We start from the raw sequence: 27,176 nt of genomic DNA, 5'->3' as shown, positions 1-27,176 counted from the left end.
TCTGAAAACCAGTCAACCAAAGAAACCAAAACCACACATCAATCAAGCAAACAAACAAAAGTTAACCTGTTAAGACTTTCTGACAGTCAACAACAAATAGTAAATGGTTAGCAATGTACAAGCATCTCCCTGCTACAGAACGGCCTTATTAAATACATACCCTTTAGCTTACCAACCGCCCTTTGAAAATATATTAGCATTTCATACAGCTATAATGTTCCTAAAAGCTTTGGGCAGGGCTCAATATGCCTGTATCAGATAGATACACAACAAGTATACTTTATTACCTAAAAAGCACTGACAACTTTTAATGATCTTCCAGAAAATGTCATCCTCAGAATTAGCCTGGCAATATAAAAAAATTTAAGCTAACTGCATTTAGCTACGTAGTGTAGGCAGCAAATGGTGGTCTTTCATCGCCATGAGCAAATTTCCTCCCAAATCTTTACACAATGCCATACAGACAGAGCTTAAAAAAAAAAAAAAAAAAAAAAATCAAAGTTTAAAACACAGTGCCTAGTTTATAAATACCCATTTTTTATGTTTGTAAATTTTATTTCATGGAATGATTTGTACTTTGGGGACTAAGGAGTTTCTTACCTTGACAAACATGACCACACATTTTCCTAGAATTTTACTAACGGGAACTTTATTGTAATAGTCACTCTTAAAAACTTCTTTTTCTAGAAATTTCCGTGTAGCCAGATGGAATGTTTCATTTGGCCGATAAAACCAACAGCCATACAACCATTTTTCACCTCAAAAACAAAAAGGGAGAGAGAGAGGAAATTACCATTAACAGAAATGACACATTCTTTACAAAATGAGCAAATTCTCCATTCTGCCATGGCCTGAACCTCACAATGTGCTTTTTAGGCCACAGTTTCTTGAAATAGTTATCTTAGAAGAAACAATACTTTAAAGTAATGAAGTATAACAAGGCCTAAAAAATGCTACTTCCCCCCTCATATTAAAAGATGTATAATATACAGAATGAAGAAGATGATGAGACCTGCCGTAGGCTGCTGGGGCCAGGACACACTCAAGACTGTGTGCTTTGCTGAGGACAGAGCATCTAAAGCATGTAAAGGACGCATTTAGCACTCAGGGGAAGGAACACAAAGGTATTTCGTGAGGAGTCGCGGAGGGCACTGGACCGCCTGGATCACGTTTCTGTCTGCTTCTGGCTTCCGTTAACTCCTATTTGTTCTCCATGTCCTAAGTCAAAGGCAACTGTTCCAGGATGCCTTTTTGAAATCAAATTCTAAGCCAAGGCACATGTCACACTATAATAATTTCCTTTTGATCTGTGATGTGTACCAGAGTCGTTTGGCCAGGGGCAAAACACGAGCCTTTAGTTCTTGTGAGGCTCTGCCATTCTACAGTTCGGCTTACTGGGTGTTTTAAAGAAATAGCTGTTGCATGAATGAATCTCAACCTCACTTCAGGAAGCTGCATTTCTTTTGACTCAACTGTGCCACTCACTGGCCCTAGATCTATGTTAATCCTATATTAAGCGGGTGCTTAATTCTATCTACCGATACACTGCAGAACGACGGTTGTTGCAAGGCATAACATGTCTGAGTTACAATTTTCTTCCCTGAGGACCAAGGAGGAGTAAAACAGTCCCAGCTCACCAATCTGCCCTTCGATTGAAAACGCACTTACCAGCAGAATCTTCCCACAGTCTCTCAATGCAGACGATGTGCGGCTGCAGGCTGGCCTCTGCGGGCTCCACATAGACATAGTCCCCAACATGGTACATGCTGTTCTTAAAGCTGCAGTCCTGGCTGTACGTGCGCTGCAAGCTGGAGAGGCCTGCGGCGCCTGAAGAGTCTTCACTCTTTTCAGCTTCTTCGGTGAAAAAGACAAAAAGGTTCCCATTAATGGGACGTGGGATTCAGATGCAGGAGTCAAACATTACTTTAAATAAATAAGTAAATAATAATAATAAAAAGATACACTGAACAGCTCCCGAGATTAATGATTTTCAACAAGACTTATTTTTGCTAATACTTTTTGATGGCTACTAGGCAAGCCGTCATTTGCAAATACCATAGGGTTTTGGGGTTTTTTTTAGATTTTATTTTTGAGTAATCTCTACACTCAACATGGGGCTTGAACTCACAACCCCAAGATCAAGAGCTGCATGCTCCATCAACTCAGCGAGACAGGTGCCCCAGGGTTTTTGTGTTTTTGAGGATAAAGCTTTGCCCACATCTTTGATTATTTCCTTATGATACTTTTCTATAAATGCAACAGCTAGAAATAAGCATTTTAAATGTTTTTTTAAAAAGATTTATTTGAGTGAGACAGAGAAAGAGAGAGAGAGCACACCAAGTAGGGGGGAGGAGCTGACCCCTGGATCCTGACCTGAGCTGAAGGCAGATGCTTAAGTGACTGAGCCACCCAGGCACACCTTAAATGTTTTTTAAATGCATATTCAAACCGACGCCCAGAAGTCTGTATCAATTTTAGTCCCTCACTGTGTGGCCACAAGGGTCTGTTTCTCCATTTTTGCCCCAACACTCCTATTATAATTTTTTAAATCAATTTTATTTATTTGGGAGAGAGTGAGCACACAAGTGGGGGGAGGGGCAGAGGACAACGGAGAAGGAGTCTGCCCTGGGGCTCAATCCCAGTATCCCAGGATCATGACCTGAACTGAAGACAGACACTTAGCCTACTGAGCCACTTAGACGCCCCATATCATTTTCTAAAAGTTTTGCTGATTTTGGTGGAAAATGTTATCTGGTATTTGATTAGTCAAATGAATCCCTCTAAGATACAGAAGAGATTCACAAGATTCTTGAGATTAAATGCCAGCAGGAACACTGTCAACTGAATGGAAAGGGACAGAGACAGTACAATATGAAAGAGTGTTAGTTAAACCCCCAAAATTCTAGAGAAAGGAAACAGGTTGATAAAACTACTCAGCTGCAAACATGTGCTACCTTTCATGAAAACGGATGATGCAGAGGGCAGAGTGCTAAGTCACAGAGGAATATTTCTAGGACTTGGAACCTAATGACTCTGCCCAGCTGGATTTCAAGATTGCCTGAACTAATGACCCTTTCCTCTTCATTTCTCCCTTTCTGAAGGAGAATGTCTCTCATTCTTCCATGCATGTGTTCTCAGGGATCATATCCAGAGCCTCACCCATATACACCCATTTAAATGATTTAGATAATCAGGTTCAGGACTTTTGAGCTCATAAAGCTCATAATATTTAGATGAGATTTTGATACCTGGCAGAGGGGTGTTATTGCAACAAACACCTAAAAAATAGGGAAGTGACTCTGGAATTGGACAAGAACACAGACTGGAAGAATTCTGAAGAGCAGAAGAGAAAAAGCCTCCACTGCCATGAATAGACTATGGCAGAGAAACGGACATTAAGGACTTGGCAGTAGAAGGCACAGGTGGAAATGAAGAAAATGACTTGGAAAGGAGATCCTTGTTATATAGTGGCAGAAAGTTGGAAGAACTGTGCCCTGGATTCTGGGCCTCTTAGGTTGATCTCTTGGTTATCTTTCTCCTTATTTGTTTGTTGTTCTACTGCCTGGGAGACTTCTTCATCTTCTAATCCTTCTCTCAGTGTTTCCTTTCTGCCATCACTAACAATTTTTTTTAAACGGAATCAATTTGGCATATAATCATGTGTCAAGTTATACAACCAGTTACTTTGATTCATTTATATATTGTTGACACTGTAGTGACATTTATCACAGCACTTACTCACTCATATTAAGATACTGTGGTCTATCTTCAGTGTGCATTAGCACTCCATGACTATTTACTACTCCTTACAAGTTTGTACCATTAAACACCATCCTCTTTTTGCCCCTAACCCATCATTGTTTTTAAACAGTTTCAGTGAGATGTGATTCCCACACCATACAATTCCCTAAAGTGTACAATTCAGTGTCTTGGTATGTTATTAGTTTTTTAAAAACTGGTAATACACCACATAAAATTTGACATTTCTGAACCATTTTTAAGTAGATAATTCAGTGGCATTAATTACACTCATAATATTGTGCAATCATAACCACGATCTCTTTACAAAACTTTTTCTTTATTTCAAACAGAAGCTCTGTACCCATTAAGTACTAACTCATCTCTCCTCCCCACCAGGCCCTGGTAACCTCTACTCTACTTCCTGTCTCTGAATTTGGTACTCTGGGTCCCTCATATAAGTGGAATCCTATAATATTGGTCCTTTCCTGTTTGGCCTATTTCAGTTAGCATGTTTTCAAGGTTCATCCGCGTAGGGAACAACACTCCATTGTGTGCATATACTCCATTTTGTTTATTCATTAGTTAATGGGCACTTAGGTTATTTCTGCCTTTTGCCTATTGTGAATCATGCTGTTATGGATATTGGTATATAAGTATGTGTATGAGTTCCGCTTTCAGTTCTTTGGGTCTACACTCGTGGATCATATGGTAATTCAATGTTTACCTTTTTAAAGAATTGCCAAACTGTTTCCCATAATGGCTGTGCCATTTTACACTCCCACCACCAATGTATGAGGGCTCCAATTTCTCCACATCCTCAATACCTGGTTTTTGTGGTTTTTTTTTTTTTTTTTTTTTTTTTTTTTTTTTTTTTTTGTGGATAACAGCCATTCTAAAAAGAATGAAGTGGTATCTCACTGTAGTTCCGATTTGTATTTCCCTAATGATGTTGAACATTTTTTTTTATGTGCTTATGGCCTTTTGTATAATTTTTTTGGAGATAAATCTATTCAAATCCTTTGTCCATTTTCTGAACTTAAATATTCTGGATATTAGACTCTTATCAGATATATGACTTGTGAATATTTTCTCATTCTGTTGGTTTACCATATTTTCAATATCTAAGAAATTTTCTTTTTTCTTTCTTTTTTAAAAATATTTTATTTATTTATTTGACAGAGAGAGAGCACACAAGCAGGGGGAACAACTCCCCGCTGAGCAGGGAGCCTGATGTGGGGCTTGATCCTAGGACCCTGAGATCATGACCTGAGAGGAAGACAGACGCTTAACTGACTGAGCCACCCAGGCACCCCTCAAAGAAATTTTCTGTCCTGTGAATGTTCAGTTTTATGGCCTCCTATTCTTATTTTATGGATGCAGTAGTTCGTCATCTCTCTGAAGGTCTAAATCTTAGTTTATTAGTTTTTGGTTTTTTAAGAAGTTTTTCTCCACCTGCCTTCACTTTTTTTTCCTTTTTGTTTTGTTCTCCATCTTACATCTTAGAGGTTTTCCTTAAATATTTGGTCCTATTTAAGTAAATACCTACTCCTATCAAAAAGCAAAATGCTAAAAAAAGCTGACTAGAAGCTCTTTATGTACAGTTTTTTTTCCCTATTGCTGGTTCCTTTTCTCAAGAGAAAAATCTGTCCGTAAGCCTGACCGCCGGCATGCTAGGAGCTAACGAGTTCAAAGGGCCAGGGGTCTCACTACTTAGTATACATCCTCTCATGATCCCACTCTTTAGAACTGTACCTCTAGCCTTTCAGACTGCTGCTGTCCCTCAGTCTAGACACTTGAGGGCGAACAATCACGGGAAGGGTTGGGGAAGGGAGCTGAGGTTCAACTCTTTTAAATTTTTACTTTCAACTGTTTTCAGCGCCTCCATTTGCAGGAGTACCTGGTGCTCTAATCCCTGTGCCACTCTAGACAGGCACAGGCCTACTTAAGGTCTTCATCAGACGCTGGCAGGGAAGCCAGTGTCAGCAACTTACCCAAATTCTTACTGCCACCATCTCCTTTTCCATTGCTTCCCTTCTCTTTTTTTGAGGAAGGGGAACTTTTACGTTAAAGGGGAAGCTTTACATTTTGTCTTTTGTTTTGCTTTAAAATCCCCTTTCCTACATCTTAGAGGTGTTTTGGGATGTACTAGCAGTAGGCATCTGTACAACCTGCCACGTTACAGTGAAAGGCCTCCATGTTTTTTCACCTTTGCTTGCTTCCCTTGTAGGAGTAATTAGTTCTGGCACTTAATACAAAAACATGGTGCATGAGATCTTCTAGTTTCCCTCAATTTCCATCATTATTAAGAAACCTCCTCCTATGGCTTAAAGACAAAGAGCGCTGACTGACATACAACCACTATCCTACCTTCTGGTGGTTTGCTGTCTTTTTAATATGCATTAAAGTGACCTGACATAGGATGATCTGAAGCAGACTACAGTTCTCTCATGGCTAGTAATAACAAGTTACAATAAGCCTCTGGGTAACCCCCCTTCCTACTCACTCGAGTATTCTAGTGCTTACTTCACGTTGTATGGCAAAGCACCACTTCTTACCTATTTCCAGTCCCACCGCTGGGAAATATAGTCCCTGAGTTGATGGAAAAAAAAGAAGTGTTAACAGGGCTGCTCTTGGCAGCCTCAGAAAGGAGCTCTGTGCAGCAGGGCTCCCTTTCCTCTCGTCGGCAAAGGCCTGCAGGCTCCTGAGATAGGCACAGCCATGGGAAAGGAACGAACATCTCCTACTGCCTTTTTCTCTATGTGGCTCTGCTTTCCTACCATATGCCTTTTTCACAGATTAAATGCTGGAAACATTTCCTGGTAACAAAGGATCAATCAAGGGCAGTGACCAACAGCTTTTCAAATGTCAGTACCAAGGTACATAATGGGTTCACGTATCATTGCTAATCCACCAAGAAGCAAGACAGCAGGAGCTCCTCTGTTAGCTCTACAGCCTTACGGCAGCGATGCCCACAACTAAGTGTGCATCAGAACCACCCACGGGACTCGGTAAAACATAGACTGTTGGGTCCCACCCTCGGGAGTTTCTGAATTGGTAGGTCTGGAGTGGGACCTGAGAATTTGCATTTCTTTTCTTCATTTTTTAAAGTAGGCTCCATGTCCAGAGTGGATGAGGAGCCTTAAGTGGGGCTTAACTCACAACCCTGAGATCGAGACCTGAGCTGAGATCAAGAGTCCGACGCTTAACTGACAGAGCCACCCAGGCGCCCTGAGAATTTGCATTTCTCACCAGTTCTCAGGTGGTGCTGCTGCTGCTGCTTGCCTGGAGGCCACATTTCGAGAACAGCCTTACAGTTATTCAAGAAGCAGCTGTCACTAATTTTGCATTGCCAGGAAAACTGTCAATAAAACTTGAAGAAAAAAAAAAAGCCCAAGTATACAAAATTTTGTCAGTACTAACAACATGGATTGTCTCAAATGTCATACCCATTACAGCACTGGCATTTTCTGTTTCCTCTTTCATTGCTTTCCATCCTGATTTTTATTATTTCCTCTACTTACTTCAGGTTTGATTGGCCTTTCTTCCTAACTTCTCGAGGCGGAGACATATACTTATGTTAGAGCTTAACTCCTTTCAGTGTATGTGTTTAAAGCTTTAAGTTTCTTCCTATGAACTGCTTTAGATATATCCCATAAGTTTTAATACACTGTTTTCATTTGCATGCAGTTCAAGTTTTTTCTAATTGTCCTTGTGGTATCTTCTTTGATCCATGGGTTACTTAGAAGTGAACCATTTCATTTCCAAATATTTGGGGATTTTCCAGATTTCTTTCTGTTGCTGATTCCTGGTCTAAATCCCATTCTGTTCAGAGAGCAAACCTTGGTACCCTTCTTTAACTTATCACCATTTCCTTCAGGCTGAGCCTGACTTGATTGTGCTAAATAGCGCGGCTTTGCTCCCAAAGAGCTCCATTCCTTTGTGCTACTGTTGCCACATATGATACTTCTATAAATGCTGTAAACCTAACGGTGATGTTGTAACTATTTCTTTAAACCTCATGTTTTCTGAAGAAATTAAGAGAAGAAAAATGAAAAAATAGAGACAGTCTTTTATATTTACCCACATATTTACCATTTCCACTACTCTTCAGTCCTTCCTGCAGATTCGAGCCAACCATCTGGTGGTGTTTTCTTTTGGCCTGAAGCTCTTCCTTCAGTATGTCTTACAGGGAAGATGTGCCAGCAGTGAATTCTGTTTTTGCTTATCTAGGAATGTCTTATTTCAGCTTCATTTTTGAAGGGTAGTTTCACTGGATATTCTGGTTTACTCAGTTCTTGTCCCTTTCAGCACTTTGTGTATCATGTCACTGCTTTCTGGCCTCCATTATTTCTTATGAGCCATTATCATAGTATTGTTTTCTTGGACATGATAAGTTGTTTTGCTGCTTTCAAGATTTTCTCTTTCAACGGCTGTATCTAGAGGTGGTTTTCCTTGTGTTTTCTTAGTGTTCTTAGAGCTGTAGGTTAATGTTTTCCTTCAAATTTGAAGTATTCAGCCATTTCAAGTATTTTTCTCCCCCTTTCTCTTCTGTCCTCTGAGACTCCCCGTATAAGTATACTAGGACACACGGAATGAGAGTTTGCTCCGAAGTCTGCTTAGCCAACGGTCAGCCAATGATTCAGATGAAGATCGTCCTCAAACACCTCAAATCCATAAGGACTCACCCTCTGCTGACTGATGTGCATGTGGCTTGGGGGACGCATTCAAAGTTTTAATCGATTTTCAAGTATCGTTTGTATTTTGCTTTCATTAGGTTCTTCCATCTCCCTCACAAAGGCACAGTTTCAGTCAGCCAAGAATGTGTGAGAGCTATCTCAGACCTTCCATGGCTACTTTCCAGGATATTCCTCAACCTCAGCTGTAATCTTGGGTAGCAAAGCTGCAGATCTACCCCATCATCTCTGCCTTGATCACTTTTAGCTGGCAAAGACACCCCCCGACCCCACAAGCTCTCACCATCCTGAATGAGTACATCCCCTCTGGCGGCAAAGTGGCCAGGTTCTGTGCGGCTAGCCTTACGCTGGTAAATTATTCTTGCCAACCAGGTTCCCTTCTCTTCTTTGCATATGTCATTGCATATGAGAATTTGCTTCAAATCAACTTTATTTTGTTTTCTTGCCTACGGAAAAAAAAGCCCTAAGCAAACGTGACGCTAAAGACTAATATAACTAATATAACTCGGGGCGCCTGGGTGGCACAGCGATTAAGCGTCTGCCTTCGGCTCAGGGTGTGATCCCGAGGATCTGGGATCGAGCCCCACATCAGGCTCCTCCGCTATGAGCCTGCTTCTTCCTCTCCCACTCCCCCTGCTTGTGTTCCCTCTCTCGCTGGCTGTCTCTATCTCTGTCAAATAAATAAAATCTTTAAAAAAAAAAAAAGACTAATATAACTCTTGGAAAATCACAATCCTAGGTATGTATGTAAACTCAAACTTTATAAGAAATACACCTGAAATTAATGTAACACTGTGTGTCAACTATGCTCAAAAAAAGTACCGCATGAAAAGAAATAATAATGATAAAAACTTTACAAGAAATGATCACATTTCTTTCTTAGTAAAATAACGCTTTTAATTATTTTGAATAAAAAACTGATTTTACCCAGTTTAATAGAAATCATTTTTCTTGTTTTTCTTTTTAAGAGACAGAGTGAGAGCAAGCGGGGGAAGGGGCAGAGGGAAAGAGAGAAGCTCAAGCAGACTCCCCACTGAACCTGATGTGGGGCTCGATCCCAAGACTCTGAAATCATGACCTGAGCCAAGGATCAAAAGTAGTATGCTTAACCAACTGAGCCATCCAGGCACCCCTAAATCATTTTTCTTAAAGAGAAACTGTTTGCTGGATTTTAGGAAAGTTCACTTTGGTGCACATGGGTGGCTCAGTCGGTTAAGCATCTGCCTTCGGCTCGGCTCAGGACATGATCCCAGGGTCCTGGGATCGAGTCCTGAGTTGGGCTCCCTGCTCAGTGGGCAGTCTGCTTCTCCCTCTGCCTGCCGCTCCTCCTGCTTGTGCTTGCTCACTGTCAAATAAATAAAATCTTAAAAAAAAAAAAAGTTAGTTCACTTTGTAGTTTTCAAAGATAATGACTAGTATCCAACTTCCTTCCTCTTAACCATTGAAAGATTCAGCAGCTCGGTTCCTGACATACCTCTTTACGAGGGACCTTGTATCATCTTCTGAAATCACGTATACAGGTAATTAAACCAAACGGTTTCTTCTTTTCTGAAGAAGTGTGATTTTTTTTAAAGTCATGTTATCTTCTCCCTGATGACCTCATTTAGGTAGTAACAGCACGGGAGCTATTTAAAGATTTACAGCAGTTGAGGAAGCCTTAGGCAACTGCTGAGAGCAGCACTGCTTAAAAAGCTACTGAGTGCACTTGGGAGCAGGAGGTTTGGGGCCTGGCTTAAGCTGGTCCATGTCCAGTAAACTCTACTTACAAAAGAACAGTGGAAATGACTTACACAAAATTCCCTGCATCTTCCTTTTTTCTTCTGCAAGCCCATTTGGGGGCAAAATAGAAAATAAAATAATGTATACATGTGTATATGTGTGTGCTTCGAGTGGAGGACACTGATTATACTGTGTCCATTTAGGTGGGGAAATCAAATTCAGGAAACATTTTATGAGCTTCTTTTGTTCTAGGTAATTATTCCTCTAGATTTGAAAAGTGAAAAGAGAAGTTCTTTATAAAAAATGGTTTTGCCCTATGTTGGATCAACAACACCCAGGCCTGTCAGACATAGATGGACCACGAGAAGGAAGTTCTATTTGCATCTCACCACAGTCTGTCTTGGCCACACGTATGCGGGCGCACAGGCTCGGGTGGCACAGGCGCAGCCGTGGGTGAGTGAGGCCCTCTCTCTAGCACAGTGGCTTCCAGGAATTAAGGACACATCTTTGAGTACCTTCAAACGTCAATGGGCAGTCCTCTTCAAAGGAGCACCACCGGAAAATTATACGGAGAAATACTTATAATGAAAGACATACCTCTATGAAAATGACTTCAAATTATGAAAAAAAAAATCTAACAACCGCATCTTCCAAGAAATCCGGGAATAGTCCAACTCTACTTTGTAAGCAAATAAGCAGGCAAGCAAACAAACCAGCATGTGAAAGAAAATTGGTGAAGCTGGGAAGTGTTTCACAGAGAAACATGAAGCCCTTAAAGCCTGTATGAAGCATCCGAGGCAAGCTCATTGGTGTTGTTAAATGTGCTGCATTCTAGTTCGCTAAACTGTGACATTATAGTATTTTCAGGTATCACTATTTTTGGTCCACCAAAGTGGTCCAGGATCCAGACGTTGGTTAAATTCAACTTAGCAAAGAACCAATTATGGCTGGAAGGCCAGGTTTTCATGTCAGGGTGCTGGATGAACAGTGAATGCCTGGCAAAGTCCATTTCCATTTCATTCACATTAGTAACAGTTCCTGACAGCATTATGTGAGCAGAGAGGGGACTGTGGGGATCAAATACATGCTTCCTGGAGAAGTCAGTCTATGCCAAAGACACGGCTGGCGTAGCATGTGGATTTTCCTGAGGGTTGCCCACCAACTGCAGCAGGGAGCCCGGGCAGAAGCAGGGCACGCTGCTGCCCACGCCTGGGGGCCCGTCGCTGAGTGAGAAGACGTCGACGAAGGCCTAGCCATGCACCGCCTCCTCCGTGGAGAGTGCGCCCCAGTCACAGATGCATGTCACGAAGTGGGCCATGTGCTCTGCGTCCTTGTGGGGCAGTGGCGCGGGGGTGCCGGTGATACCAGCAGCGCCCCTGGCGCTGGCGCTAGCAGGCTGGCCATGACGGTGACTCCAGTGAGTCCAGAAATGATCAAATTTCTAATAAAAGTTCCCACTGTCAAAATATTTCTAAATTCTGGCAAGTGACTCAAAGTAACATTTTTGGGTTAATACAATGAAAATAAAAATTTCCTCCTAGTATTGTGGTTCAGCCAAAATACCATTTAGTCTGGCCCGAGTCTGCAGGGGGAAAGCCATCCTGCTACATGACAGGGCAGAACCTTGATGCACTCGCTGCTGAGAACACTCCCCAGCTCCAGACAGGCCCTGCAGGTTTTATCTGCCAGTACTATTTCGACCTGGTGAGCTCCCACACCTGTGAGTTAACTGTTCCTGAAACACTAAGGCAACAGCTCGGTCACACAGCGCTTCCAATTTTCAACAGTCTGATGACCAAACCGATGATGATAAAAGCATTTCTATCTCAACATGTCCATTCTGAAAAAGTCCACATTCACACAGACAGGATTCATCCCCACAGCTAGCCAGGAGAGCCAGAACTAGAACAGAGTATAGTATTTCTTCATACTTAATAAAATGAAAAGAAACCCACCTCTTTTTTCTTCTTCTCGTTTTAGTTTATCTTCCTCTAGTTCTTTTGGCAATTTTTCCTTTTTCTCCTTCTCCACATCATTATGCAAATGCTTTGTGGTATAGCTGAGTGCTGGTGAAAGCAGGATCTCTCCATTTTTGCAGAGTTCATCACGAATTTTAATAAAAAACTGCTGCAGTTCAACTGCGTCCTCGTAGATTTCGGAGTCTGTCCTGTAAGGGAATCAAGAGCACCCATTGACACACAAGCCGCCTCCTCACACACCTCAGTTACCCAAAGCTTCCGTAACACGTTAATGGATATAATGGTACTTCTGTACAGCAAGGCATCTCTTTCAAGTTCTAGAACAGAATCCGAAGTGCCGTTTTACCTCAGTAAGCCTCGTGCCCACCAGTTTCCTCGTCCTTAAGGCTCACTGCTTGCACAGCACATGTGCAGGAAAAGGCCTCATACAGTTTTCTGGGGAGAAACAGGGCTCACGCATCCGTTGATTCTGGCAACAGAAGGGGGCTGCCACAATCAAGGACCACACTGAGGCTCCACACCATGTACGACACTTACTTGTACCTAATCCTTGGATTAATTTTTACTTTCTCTTAAATGAGGGACCAACACATTATATAAAGCATTGACTTAAAGTTTTAGGCAATGTCCACTTTTTCTTTTTGAATCTCTATCATGCTTGCTTACGGCTGGTAGGCCCCAGCAAATATTTGACCCTAAACTACGAAGTCATAAGGGCATCCATCCTGTAACAGTTACAGGACTCAGAGTCAGTATTCATGTTAGTTTCCCAGAAATGACTACCTAATGCTGGGGAACCAGCAGAGGCAACACAGAGAAAGACGGGGAAAAAATGATCTGCCACACTGAAAACTTTTTAAAGACTCTTTCCTCATTTACAGAATATGAGGACAGGACTGGGCAAAATCAGCTTCAGAATTTAGAAAGAATTTTTTTTACTATCTCCAGTCCACTGTGGTCTGAGGATGGCTTAAACACAATTCTATTAACTAGGAATACCAGGGCCTGAAAAATGATTCACAAAGGTAACCACAGACATAGCCTTAGCAGCAGCTGTGGACACATTCTGGTCAGAGACTGGGGGTGGCAGGCGTAGCAAGTCCAGTCAGCCGCCTGCTGATACCCACCACCAGAGTGTCACATTTCAGTGAAGCCTCCAGAATGCTTCTCCCCATCAGCAAAGGTGAACTGGAAAACAATCCAAAAACACTGCCAATAACAAACTAAATGTTTCTGGAAAGGTTTTAAAAATCTTTTCAGGTTACAGAAATGCTAATACTTGAAGGAAAGCAATAAAAATAAAACTGGTCAAGGAAAGAAACTCCTATAATATTATTTTGATGCCTGTTTTGTTTTGTTTTTTTAAAGATTTTATTTATTTATTTGACAGAAAGAAAGACAGCCAGTGAGAGAGGGAACACAAGCAGGGGGAGTGGGAGAGGAAGAAGCAGGCTCCCAGCAGAGGAGCCCGATGTGGGGCTCGATCCCAGAACCCTGGGATCATGCCCTGAGCTGAAGGTAGACACCTAACGACTAAGCCACCCAGGTGCCCCTTGTTGCCTGTTTTCTGAACAGAGGTTTTAAGACTGTTCACTTGATATTAAAATTCATTTTATAACAGCTTACAATTTTAAGTATAAAATTAAAAGTGAAAACGCACTTTCGGTAATCCCTGTTACACTGGAAGGGCAGATTTGTAACTCCATTAGGTGATGTTGTTTTTTAATGCAAGTTCTGCACACAGCCATTAAAAATCTGACTTATCTTTCCTGTTTTATTAAACAAAGTAATATGAAGAACTTATTAATCTAAGAGGCTCAGTGCTGCCTGCATGCACAAGAACAAAAACTCAAAATGGAAAAAGAAAATAACTCTTATTCCCCTTGGCTGATGAGTAATCTTTATAAGGCAGACATTCAGTAGAATGAAATAATTAAAGTACAGGAAGCTCTCAGTGCTTCCCTTGTCCTTGTCTTCCCGAGGGTCCCCCTTCCCATAAGGCAGTCAGAGAACTGAGCTCAGGAACAGTGCCAGCAGGTTAGGAAAGCCAGCAGCTAACTGGCATGAGTCACTGCTGTGCTGTTACTGAATACTGCTGACGGACAAACCACTGTCCTCTGAGTGAACCTCTCTATGCCTCACTTTTCAGACTCCTTCTATTTCCGGGTGTGAGGTCCTAGGTGATGTTGAATGGCAGTGGTGGGTAGGGGTGAGTATGAAGAAGCTTGAACACCACTGGAGATCAACATAGAAATCTAGTACATATGGACTTCATTAAATTCATGAACTTAGTATTTCTGAGATATCTATCTTCATTACTGGCACAACAGATAAAACGATGGCTTATCATTCACTAAACTGATGCATCCCCACTTCAGCAGCATGGGGTTATGCTTAAGTACCGTAAGCAGTCACAATACGACCTTCAATCACAAAGATAAAAAACGGCTTCCCTTAGTTTTGCAAGGCTCTGGGCACAAGAGTGAAATTCATCACTGCCTCATGTAAATAAATGCACCCAAGACTCTACCTTCCAGGCCTCAAAAGCAAATATCAATCATGTCAACAGTGGGAGAATGAAAAGAGCTCATTTCCTAGAGATACAAATCTGCTTAATTCTTAAAACAGACACATCACCTATATAAGATAAACAAAGTTGCTAATGATCTAAGAGACAAATGCACTTTTGGAAGACTCACAGAACTAGCCCCAAGATGTCACGGAGGCAGGCAGAGGTGGAGGAGAGAGGAGTGACTTTAGACTTAAGGACTATTTAAGAAAACTGAGAACAAAAATGAAGTCTAAGCTCCATGAAAGAGGATTTGTATGTCTTGCCCACTGGTGTATCCCAAGTATCTAGAACATGCTTATAACTGGTAGCCACTCAATTAACATTTGTTGAATATAAGTGAAAATAAAGAATGTAACATTTTGACTGCAAGATGTCTCCCCATCCTTCTCATTTCCATCTCCACTGTTGAACACTAAGGACCACTTCCTAAATGTGTCCCCTGAGCGGCTCTCCAATCTGACCCCAACCCCACCTGTCTCTTGGACACACCACATTCACTTCCTAACGCCATGCCTTCACTTAAACCACTTGCCTTATCTACATCCCACCCATTCTCCCATTCTCCCCTGATGCCTCAGGTCTTCTCAGAACTCTAGCACAGAGCTCCTACTCCATCATCTTTACTATATTACCAAGTTGTTATATATTGTCTCATGCCTGGAATTATTTTTCCCTAAGCATAGGTCTTAACCCGACTGTCAGACTTTGAGCTCTTAGAGCACAGGGCACAAGCCTGATCACCTACGGCTGGGCTCCGTGACTGGTGTCTCAGTGACTGGCTCTGCAGTGGGGAATAAGATGAGTCACTCCACTTACTAGTTGTGTGACTTTAGGCAACTTACCTCTGTCCGTGCACTTCTGCAAATGCAAAGTGAGAAATTATCACATTGAATGGCTATTATAAGGGTTAGAGATTATCTAGATAAAGTGTTTTGTATGGTGCTTTAGAAAGAGCAGGTGCTTAATAGGAATAGCAAACATTACCACTAATTTCTCTTTCAAGATCCAGAGTCAAAGGCAGGCCGCACCAGATTCCCCAGCTGGAATTACTCTACACCCACTGCCTAAAAGTCCCCTTTCAGCATGGTAGACTCGAAGTTCCAGGAAGGTAGCGTCTGTAACTTTAAATTTTTATGTTCCCCCAAGTGACTCTAAGAGCACACAGAAGACACACTGTTTAACTGATGAACTGAAATTGTTTTAAGAGTTAATTATACCATTCTTGCATGGCGAAGGTATAACACAGATCAAAATTAAAAGGGAATTCAAGTTTGATGGAAATTTAAATTTGATTGCTTCTTTTAGTACATTTAATATCTGAAAAAGGCACTTAAAAGTGAGAAATCTGAGATTAAAAAAAAAAAAGAAGCCTTTTTAGGTACTAGAAATGGTGACCAAATTTAAATTGGCTAACCTCAGAGCAATAATTTAAGAGCTATTTTAATTTATTCAAAGCATGCTTGGATTGAACTCAAACTTTAAAAAAAAATCACATTACTATTCCTAATTATAAGCATTTTATCCTTGAAAAAACATGTTCTATAAAAGGCTATATTTTAAGAGTTTATGCTTTTCAACAGCAAATTTATCCTGTATTCCTTCTCCCTGGCCCTGACCTAGATGATTCAGTAGTGCGCCTGCTCTCCCCCACAGCATATGCTTCCTCTCTAGAAGTTGTGGCAAAGAAGAACTCACAACAGCACCCCACCAACTGTAACCATGTACCGAAGCTGAAAAAGTGTATCAAAGCAGAATTTTCTTCTGTTTTGCATTAAATATCACACCTTCTCAAAAAGAAATTGCTTTGAAAACCTACCGATTCATCCTTCTTGCCCTTTCCAAGACTTCAAACATATGCTCTTGAAATAAATCGAGCCGCCGGTAGCGATTATTTTCAACATTCTTTCTAATTATGTCAAAAGTAAGAGGAGGTTTGCTTGGGAAGTTGGGATCCACAGCAGGAATTTCTGCTAAGGAATCACTGTAGCATCTTCCTTCATCATCTTGATGACTCATGACCGACACAAAAAGATTGTGAATAAGTTCTTGAATCAGCAAGGTCACATTTGGGACATGAGAGTCCTCATCTCCCTCTAGGTCTCTCCGAGTTTCAAGCAGGACCTTGTGCAGGACAAGGGCATCTTTGTAGATCAAAGACTCAGGCTCATTGTATGTACAGGCATTGTTAAACATCATGACGAAGTCCTCGACCATGGAGTCTATATCTTGGTATTTGTTGGCCATCATGTGACTTCGAATTTTTTCCATGTCCATGGGCTTTTTAATGGTCAGATAGTAGTCAGGCAGCTCAGACCTAGAGGGAAGCCTCAGAAATATGGCACTGAGGCGGCGACCCCTCTTATCAGTATAGTTCTTTACAGCTTCATAGACTTCATTTAGTTTCTGCTGCATTGGAGTCATGTATTTTGATTTTTTAGGAGAAATTCCACTCTTCCTACCTAAAGGAAGAGATTTAATGTTAAATGAATAAAATGAAATAAATTAACCCAAATTTGTATACAGTTGGTAAAGCATAATCATAAGAAATGGGAGTACTCCCAATGATTTGTAAAACAATTTAATTAGCACGTCTCTAGTGAAGTATATCTTATGGACAAAGAAAAAACTGGAAACAAATTGAAACTGCTTTCAGTAATCATATTTTTAGTGAGAGAGTAATAAGTACTATCATGTTGAGATAGTTGTGAATAAGGTAGAATAAAGCAAATGAATAGCTATGTGACATTCTAATTCCATCACCTGTAGCATCCTTGAGAACGGAGATATTTTTTAAAGATTTTACTTATTGATTAGAGAGAGAGAGCGAGAGGGACAGCATGAGTGGAGGGAGGGGCAGAGGGAGAGGGAGAAACACACTCCCCGCTGAGCAGGGAGCCTAACGAGGGGCTCAATCCCAGGACCCTGAGATCACGACCTGAGCCAAAGGCAGACGCTTAACTGACTGAACCACCCAGGTGCCCCAAGAACTGAGATTTTTATCACAGGAGAAAAAGAGATATGGATGTTAAAACAGAACACTGGATAAAAATCTTGTAGCCATAAATCTCAGTTAAGAGCATCATTATGAACTTATGATGTATTTTATCTTTAAATATAATACAAACACGCACCAAATTTCCTAATTCTGTCCACTGAAAATCCTGGAAAAAATGACCAATAAAGTAGCAGTATAACCCTACATAGTTTGACTATATTGACCATAATTCTTTTTTTTTTTTTTTTAAGATTTTTATTTATTTATTTGACAGAGATAGAGACAGCCAGCGAGAGAGGGAACACAAGCAGGGGGAATGGGAGAGGAAGAAGCAGGCTCATAACAGAGGAGCCTGATGTGGGGCTCGATCCCACAACGCCGGGATCACGCCCTGAGCCAAAGGCAGACGCTTAACCGCTGTGCCACCCAGGCGCCCCGACCATAATTCTGAAATACAGATTTTAAATGCTAACAACAGTAGCTCTTTGGCAAATGGCTGACTCGCAGTTGGCACAAGATGAGCATCGTGTATCCTAAACACCAGACAGTAAAGAATCTGTCACAACGCCTTCTTACGTGGTCATGTCAGTAGAACACAGCGGCCAGCCTGGGACAACAGGAGCATCAATAAGGACAATAACTGCAATGAGTTAAAACTCAGCAACACGTCTAAATTTAGTAGTTCTTAATGACATATAAAAACGAACAAACGAGCTGGGTAAATGGTGGAGGATACTGGTAAACCAATGCATTGTTTTGGAAACTGGAAAACAAAGTGGGGGAGGAATCTATCTTTTATCCCTTCAAAAAACCCAAAACAAAACAAGACAAACAAGCAAAAATTGTACTACTGGGTAACCAAATATTGGATGAGGCAAAGTTTCTCTATATAGAAGTATTCCAGTTGGGGGCGCCTGGGTGGCACAGCGGTTAAGCGCCTGCCTTTGGCTCAGGGCGTGATCCCGGCATTATGGGATCGAGCCCCACATCAGGCTCCTCTGCTATGAGCCTGCTTCTTCCTCTCCCACTCCCCCTGCTTGTGTTCCCTCTCTCGCTAGCTGTCTCTATCTCTGTCGAATAAATGAATAAAATCTTAAAAAAAAAAAAGAAGTATTCCAGTTGATAAATGAGCAAGGAATGATAAAATCAGACTATTGTTGTTTTATACCTCTTTAAGGAATTAATGGAGTCAGCATCAATAGCTGTTACCATGTGGGAGAAACGACAGCTATTACAGCGCCACCCAACAGAAGACCATTCACCACCTCTGAAGCTGGTTTTTGTGCCAAAAGGAGGGGATGAGGATCAAATCTAATTAAAATCTGATCAAGCCTCTTGCTCCAACTACCAATTTAGAGGAAATACCAAGGATACCAGAACATGTAAACTATAGCAAAAGGACACAATTAGCAAAGCCCAGACTGTGGGAAGCTACAGTACAGCCCTAATTTCTTCAACAAATAAACTGCAAAAGAAAAAAAAAGAAAGAGGGGAGGGGGATTTACAGATTAAAAGAAATATCAATCAAGTGTGGTATGGAGACCTTATTTAGATTCTACCTCAACCAGACATTGCTCCAAGGTGTGATGCAACGTTATGTGTAGAAAACCTACTACGTTATGAAGCAAGCATCCTTGCCGGGCTGATAATGAATCTAATCAAGCCTCTGGAGTAAACTTCCATTTTTTTTTTTTAAAGATTTTATTTATTTATTCGACAGAGATAGAGACAGCCAGCGAGAGAGGGAACACAAGCAGGGGGAGTGGGAGAGGAAGAAGCAGGCTCATAGCAGAGGAGCCTGATGTGGGGCTCGATCCCATCACGCCGGGATCACGCCCTGAGCTGAAGGCAGACGCTTAACCGCTGTACCACCCAGGCGCCCCTAAACTTCCATTTTTTAAGAAATGAGAAGAATAAAGAGAAAAGTTAGTTGATATCACAAGGAAGTGAACTGATTAATCCAAAATTTGAAACTGCACAAGAAAGTGATCTGGTTTCTGAAGAGTCAATGGCATGAGGATTAAAAAAGGAGGGGCCGGGGGCACCTGGGTGGCTCAGTCCTGGGTGGCTCAGTCGTTAAGCGTCTGCCTTCGGCCCAGGGCGTGATCCCAGGGTCCTGGGATTGAGCTCCGCGTCAGACTCCCTGCTCTGCTGGGAGCCTGCTTCTCCCTCTCCCACTCCCTCTGCTTGTGTTCCCTCTTTCGCTGGCTGTCTGTCAAATAAATAAATAAAATCTTAAAAAAAAAAAAATAAAAAGGAGGGCCTGTTCGAGACTACGAATGGAGGGCATAAGAATCAAATATAATATACAGAACTTAATTAGGTCCTGATTTGAAGAAACCAACTGTAAAAATACATTCGTGAGACAAGCAGTAAAATTTGAAAATTTGTCAGGTATTAGATGAAACCAAGAAACTGCTAATTTTGTCAGGTGTAATAATGATTCCATGGTTATTTAAGAAAATACCTGCATATTGAGAGGTGCACACTGAACTATGTAGAAATGAAATGACATGACTGAATGTCCTTTAAAGTAGTTTAGAACAAAAAAAAAAAGAGAGAGAGAAAAGTGGATACAGGAAGTAAGTATGGCACAATCTTGAGAAATGCTGAGTAACTGGTACATACAGGGCTTTGTTGTACCATTCTTCATACATGTTTGAAACTTTTCATAATACAAAATAGAGAAATGAAAAGGAAATCAACATTACACATTAAAATTTCCTTTCCCTGAACTTTAAAAAATATATGTGTATTTATACATAGTTAGTTACTGTTAATTATCTATCATTTCCTAACTCAAATTATGAAATCACTTCTGTTTTTGTAAACTCTTTTTAAATTTATTTTTTTAATTTTTTTAAAAAAGATTTATTTTAGAGAGAAACCATATGCAAGTGGGCGGAGGGGCAGAGGGAGAGGATCTCAAGCAGACACCAACCCCCAACCAGTACCCGCTAAGCACAGAGCCCAGTGAAGCTTGAACCCAGGACCCTAAGATCATGACCTGAGCTGTAACCAAGAGTCAGATGCTCAACCGAATGAACCACCCAGGTGCCCCTTAAATTTATTTTTTTAAAGTAATCTCTATACCCCACGTGAGGCTTGAACTCACAGCCCCGAGCTCAAGAGTTGCATGCTCCACTGACTGAGCCAGTCAGGTGCCCCCTGGAATTAATTCTATTTTTAAAAGGCACTGTGTCCCTAAAAAGTAGAATAAAACATTTACATTTCTGCAAAACTTCTGCATGGTTTTACAATTCCAAGAAAAGACAAATGCCTTAATAAGAAGGAATCATGACTTCGCAATAAATCATACCCAAAACTATTATAATATTCAGTTTATAGTCAATTCATATTAAAAAAGCAGGGTCTGTTTGTTTTCCCCCTTTCACTAAATACAGTTCCAGAGAATATATGACAACACCACTTTAATTTGCTTGGTATTTATTTTATTCACATATTTTAAGTAAGGCAGAAACCTCTTGTTTAGCTCAATGCTATTAACTGCTTTTGTTGTCTTTTCTCTCCTCATAGTTCTAATAAAATCACCATGCACAGACCACTCTCAAAAGACAAGGGAGTTAACTTACAGTACTGTGGCTGAGCACCTCTAACTTCTCAAATTTTGTCTAGCATCTGCTGCTAGGATTCACTTTTAATTCTAGTACTCAGCAAACAGACATACAAAAAACCAAATCTGCCACTACACTCTTGAAGGCATAATATAGGGAAAAAATACCTATTCTTACTACTTAATATTTATAAAATGTCCATAGCATTTACAGAGTTAACAAAACCTCTGACTTTATAATCTATTCCCCACACGCTTTCCACAGTATTTAAAATACAGAGAGTGCTTGAGAGGAGGAAAGCAACTCCCTGCTAGAGTATGAATTCAAACATATTCACCACTTAACTAGACATCACTTCAGTGAATCGGTAATCTACCCTTGACAGCCTAGACTGAGGAACAAGCATGAGGCCGCCTTACTCAGCTTGAGTTTAGGAGAAGCCACATCGTCATCATCAGGCAGCGGGCCCAGTTCTTTCCTTTTATCCTTGAGTAACTTCTCCAGGATGTGCGCGTCATTGTATACCTATATTCCATAAATAGATTTAAAATTATTTTCTAAAAAACGTTCTCTTGAAGTAGAACACACATCTATAAAGAAGTTTAAAAACACAGGTTAGCACAGTTGGGAACTAAAGACATAAAGCCTGAGATCACTAGAGAGCAACCAAATCGCATCTTTGTGGGGTGGGCCTCAGCCTCAAATGGTTTGTTGTTTAAGCTTTCCAGGTGATTCTAATGTGCAGATGTGCATGCTAAAGTTTGAGAACTACTGCAGCAGAATCAGTGCACATTTTTGCAGAAGTTCTGAACACATACATAATTACATGTGTTGCTTTCTTCATAAATCTCTCTTCCACTGGACCCTCAAGGTAGCAGACTTAGCTCAATGGTAAATAAAAATTAAAAAGTATATGATAGTTGGGTAGCAATACCTCAAATACTGTTAAATGGGATTTAATATCAGTCTGAATTCACAATCTGGCCTCTGATCTGTGGAGAGCAACAATCCCTGCTTAGGATCTCTCCCTGAAGACTAAGCGAAGGATGATAATATGTAGCCAAGAACAAGGTTACTCACCTAATGGCCCCTATAGCTGCATCCCCCTATGATAGAGAGTTTGATCACAAGTACCCTCAGTGCCTACTTTATTGTGTAATAGCAAGAAAGGAAATACATGATTTTAAAGTTATTTTATTTCTTGGAGATTTAAAGTAGATAAAGGAAGCTCGAAAAGGTATATGCACCCTCATCCATGTTCACCGCAGCATTATTTACCATAAATAAGATATGGAAGCAACCTAAGTGTCCATCGATAGATGAATGGATAAAGAAAATACACACACACACACACACACACACACACACACACACACAGAGAAGAATATTATTTAGCCATAAAAAAAGAATGAAATCTTGCCATTTGTGACAATATGGATGGACCGTAAGGGCATTATGCCAGTTGAAATAAGTCAGACAGAGAAAGACAAATGCTGTATCATCTCACATACATGTATATGTACTTAGAGGTGCCTTTCTGAGAACATCCAGATTCTTATATAATCATGGCATTCTGTGGACTATCCCTGGAAAAGTATGGCTATAGCGGGTAGTAACAATGAGCAAAGACTTTACTGTCACTGGCTTTCATTTGGGTGCTACGTGCTCTGCGTATGCTCTCTTGTTTAAATCCTACAACAGCCCTGATGCAAGTACTATCAGTATCTCAAGGGCACAGATGGGGAGAAAGAGGCTCGGAAGAAGGTAAGTCACTCACATGGGGACTGGCAGAGCAGGATTCAAATCCAGGATGTCAGCTTACAGAGAGTATGAACTTCTAACTTTTGCAATGGACTGCCATTTTAACCATTAAGAAAAGACAAAGCATTAAGCTAGTCATTGAGAAGAGTAACCTAAAGGAGGCCTCTAGATCCAGTCTCTCAAAATGCATTATGCTACCAGCACCCCAAAGCAAACGTGCCCACTGCAGGATTCCCATACATCCTTACCTGGGAGCCCTCCTCGTTGTAGTGCCTCGCGTTCCGGAACATCAGCTTCATGTCTTCTATCATTCCCTCTTCCCCTGCGTACTTGTCATTGCGGATGTTATGTTCAATTATTTTCAAGTCCATTGGCTCCAATATGATTTTATAATAGTCAGGATAGTCCTTTTTGGATGGTTTAACCATAAACAGATCACAAAGTCTTCTGCCTGAACCTGGCTCACGAGCTTCAAGAACAACATTGAATAAGATTTTCATTCGCTGCTTTCTTATGTTCTTTTTACTGTTGGGGGGGTAGAAAAGGGGAGAAATGAGAAGAGGTTCAGTTTTCTTCATACAGGGATGAACATGAAATGAAAAATTAATCTTGTGGGAAGGTGCTTCATAATGATTACAATTTATTGATTACATATGCCACAAACACAGTAAACATGCTGGCAGCTATAAGCAAATATAGAATTTCCAAAAAGTTAAAACATAGTGACTCTGGCAGGAGCAGCCAATGAACACCAGACAAACCTGTTTAGAATATTTATGAAATGCAACGCTTGAAAAAAAATCTTCTCTAACACCCAAAGAAAATGAAATTCTGTTATCAGTTGAAATATGTTTTTTTGCTTTTAAGAACACAGCAAAAATGGAATAAAATTACTGATTCCCTGCTGTTACTAACAGTCCTCATTTCAAAACAATAAAACCAAACACACTCAAAGAGAATGTGCCATCTCTTAAGACAACCACTCCGAACACCTCCATCTCCTGGTGACCAGGAAACGAAGGGAGGCTATCTGCAAGACTGGAGTCTCTATCGTGGGCCCAAGTCTCTCCTGCATTTATCTTGTCAAGGTCAGTCCCTGCTTCCTCCAGCTCCATGGGCATTATTCCAACATCCCAACCTAGCTTAAGGAATAAATGCTCTGTGGTTCACCTGAGCTCTTGAATAAATTTTCATCCTTGAATGTGGGTCCTTGTCTTGTTCTCCAGATTCTCCCAGTGAGATGTGATGCTAAGCAACAGATGTGCGTGGTGTGGAACAAAGTCAAGGGACCACAGATTAGAACACAAGTTAAAAAGGAGCCCAAAAGAACAGACAGGCTGTATCCTCTATTTGTTGAGGAAACTGGCTCACAGAGGCAAATGACTTGTCCAAGGTGTGTTGTCCAGTGAATTATTAGAAGAGACGGTCTTCCAGCATGATTTCTGGCCCATTATTTGTATGTTTTCAGGACAATGATTAATTCTAGCCAGACTCAAGCCAGCAGTCTCCAGATGAACATTCAGGTAGGTAATAAAAAGAAATGATTTATGACTTAATTTCTATTCAATAAACATTTATAAGGTCATATAATGCAGTACTTAGAGATAAGTATTTTATCTGTTTCCTGTCTTATAAATGGAAGGAAGTCCATTTCTGAAGCAAACAATGTGGCTGAATGGGTCTCCTACAAAATGGGTCTCCTAGTCCATGACTCGCTCTACTGCTGGATCATAAAGAGGCCAAAGGACGGATAACTTTCTCTCCAAAGTTCAAGATACGCTTTTTCAAAAAAGGAAACAAAACCCCAATAAAGAACAATTAACAGATGAGAAAACAAATATCTATCTTTAAGTCAAGCTTTTAAAATGTGTCAGAAATGCTTATCTTCCAAGCATCATGGAGCTAAAACAGCCTAGAAGTGGTCAGTTAGGAGGAAGAAGGACCTCCGTTTCCTGTGCCTTCACTCAGACTGCTCATTTCCCTTGGGTAATCTTGAGTGGCTCTGGGATCATTTCTGCCGTTTTCTCCTCTTAGTATTCCTGCGTCTCTATGTCAAGAAAGTAATTGTTAGATATGTTAGGACAAGTTTCATTCAGTGGGAACTATTTCCCCAAAGAGGCATCTGGGTGCAATGATGTGAGAGCAACAGTCCTCTCAGTCCAGGACTCAGCAAATGGATAATGGAAGAGGAACCTGGGACAGAGCTCCAAACCACAGAGCTCCACATGTGGGTAGAGATTACAACGCAGGTGACATTAACCTTCAGGAAGCCTCTAAAGAAAAATTTCAGAATCTGAATATGATATCACAGAAATCTACGCTTAAAACTACTAAAGATAGTTATGTTTTCTTTAGATCTCACTTATGGGGGTCAAACTTCAAAATGCAGACTCAGAAATCCCATTCTGAACCCATGAGCTTAAAAAATCTCTCCAATAATCAACTCAAAATGAAATCGCTCCTCATTCCAGGAATATCACGCAGAACAATTCAAGGCTTCTTTCTTGGTCCAGGTAAGCTCTCTTCCCTTCCTCCTTCCAGGATATAACCCCCAATCATCACTGGACTTTTCTGTATGAAGCCACAAAAACTCAAATCTGACAGTGGGTCTAGGGCAGATTTTTATGAGTTTTTTAAAGAGGAAGGAAAGGTTTTTTTTCTTTTTTTTACTGAATTTTAGGGAAAATGCCAACGAAGTAAAAGAATGGAGAGTGGGATAGCTCTGACACCAAGCAGCTTTGAATGGGACATAACCAAAATGTGGAATCTGGGGGCGCCTGGGTGGCTCGATTGGTTAAGTGTCTACCTTCAGCTCATGTCATGATTCCGAGGTCCTGGGACTGAGACCCGCATTGGGTTCCCTACTCAGCGGAGAGTCTGCTTTTCCCTCTGCCGTTCCCCCTGCTTGTGTTCTCTCTCTCTCAAATAAATAAATAAAATCTTTAAAAAAAAATGTGAAATCTGAATTTATTTAAGAGACTGTTCTAATAACTGAAATGTACTGTTTTAGAACTTTTGTTACCAATTTGTATCATTCACTGTTTAAGAGTAATGTGTTCTCTGGTTTTGATCCTCAAAGGCAAGCAAAACTTTTGCTGTTAGAGTCACTTACAACCTTCTCTGAAAATACCCAATTTTGTTATTTTGTTGACATCTTTCTGATCCTTACATTGCCTTTGACACTGAGAACTACTGGCCCATTAGTTTTAATCTGGCTATCAGAAAAACTGAGTTAAATTTCATATTCTTCTATAATAACTGTATTAGCTTGGGTGGTTTGGTGTATTTGCTTTATCTTTTTCCAATATGGATGGTGAACTTTATTATATCCGTGACTTCTGAAAGCAACTTCAAATACTTTCTGAAAGGAGATAAACTCTACATTACAAAAAGACAGAAACCATATTCCCCTACTGTTTTCAATGTCACTTTGCTTTTCAGATTCTTCATAGAACCCCTCTATGTATCTTACCTATCCTCCTCTCTCAGACCAGTAACTGTAAATAGTTTGTTTCTCTTCCCCATTTTGGGAAAGGTGCATTAATCTCCGACCTTGTAACTGGCATACTCATCCTTCTTTTTTTAATCAACACCTTTAAACATACTGAAGTAAAATATATGTTAAGGGAGTTCAAAACCAGGGCTGTTTATTATTGTGACGGGTGCCACACTTAAGGGGACACCAATTCAGATAACAGACATTGTTATAATAAACATGCAGTTCTAGAATCTTACAGGAGATGGGCCATGAAGGGTTCTGTGCTAACAAAATCATTATATTACAGCAATTTTCCAACAAATGGAAATGTCTTGAGAAATAGTTGCTTTTCCTAACTTGCACAAAGATTAGAAGCTAAAGGAGCCTCTGTTCTGAATCTGATTTTCCAAGGGCAGCACTACCACTACCCTGCTGACTCCAAGCTCTGCTTCTCTTAGTTTATCACCAAGTTCTAGAGAAACCTCCAGAGCACTTCTGGATCTGATCTTTCCTTTCAATTTTTCATGCCACAGTGTTAGTCCTCACCCTCATGCTCTGAGGCTAAGTTTTCAAATGTCCTTAACATTATACCTCCTCTGAAGCTTTTATTATTGTATGTATTCACATTTGCATATATACACACACAATTCCCATTTATGGTT

At 40.7% G+C, this 27,176-nt stretch overlaps 1 protein-coding gene and 1 pseudogene across 3 annotated transcripts in view; both read right to left on the bottom strand.

The window, feature by feature from the left end:
* Nucleotides 1-27,176, bottom strand: part of PBRM1 (polybromo 1) — a 116,094-nt gene that overhangs the window by 35,980 nt on the left and 52,938 nt on the right. For all 3 annotated transcript variants that reach the window (XM_040628702.1, XM_040628703.1, XM_040628704.1), the window contains exons 15-20: nt 23,285-23,561; nt 21,695-21,800; nt 16,522-17,164; nt 12,110-12,321; nt 1,669-1,854; nt 601-758 (exon numbers count right to left, since the gene is read on the bottom strand). In XM_040628702.1, the coding sequence (XP_040484636.1) occupies nt 601-758; nt 1,669-1,854; nt 12,110-12,321; nt 16,522-17,164; nt 21,695-21,800; nt 23,285-23,561 (1,582 nt within the window). The remainder of the gene's footprint in view (nt 1-600; nt 759-1,668; nt 1,855-12,109; nt 12,322-16,521; nt 17,165-21,694; nt 21,801-23,284; nt 23,562-27,176) is intronic.
* Nucleotides 9,999-11,754, bottom strand: LOC121102366 (annotated as a pseudogene).

This window comes from Ursus maritimus, unplaced genomic scaffold, assembly GCF_017311325.1.
Source record: "Ursus maritimus isolate PB19 unplaced genomic scaffold, ASM1731132v1 scaffold_14, whole genome shotgun sequence".
NCBI classification, from domain to species: Eukaryota; Metazoa; Chordata; class Mammalia; order Carnivora; family Ursidae; genus Ursus; species Ursus maritimus.
Note: the sequence above shows the minus strand (reverse complement) of the source record. Positions and strands in the feature narration are given on the sequence as shown.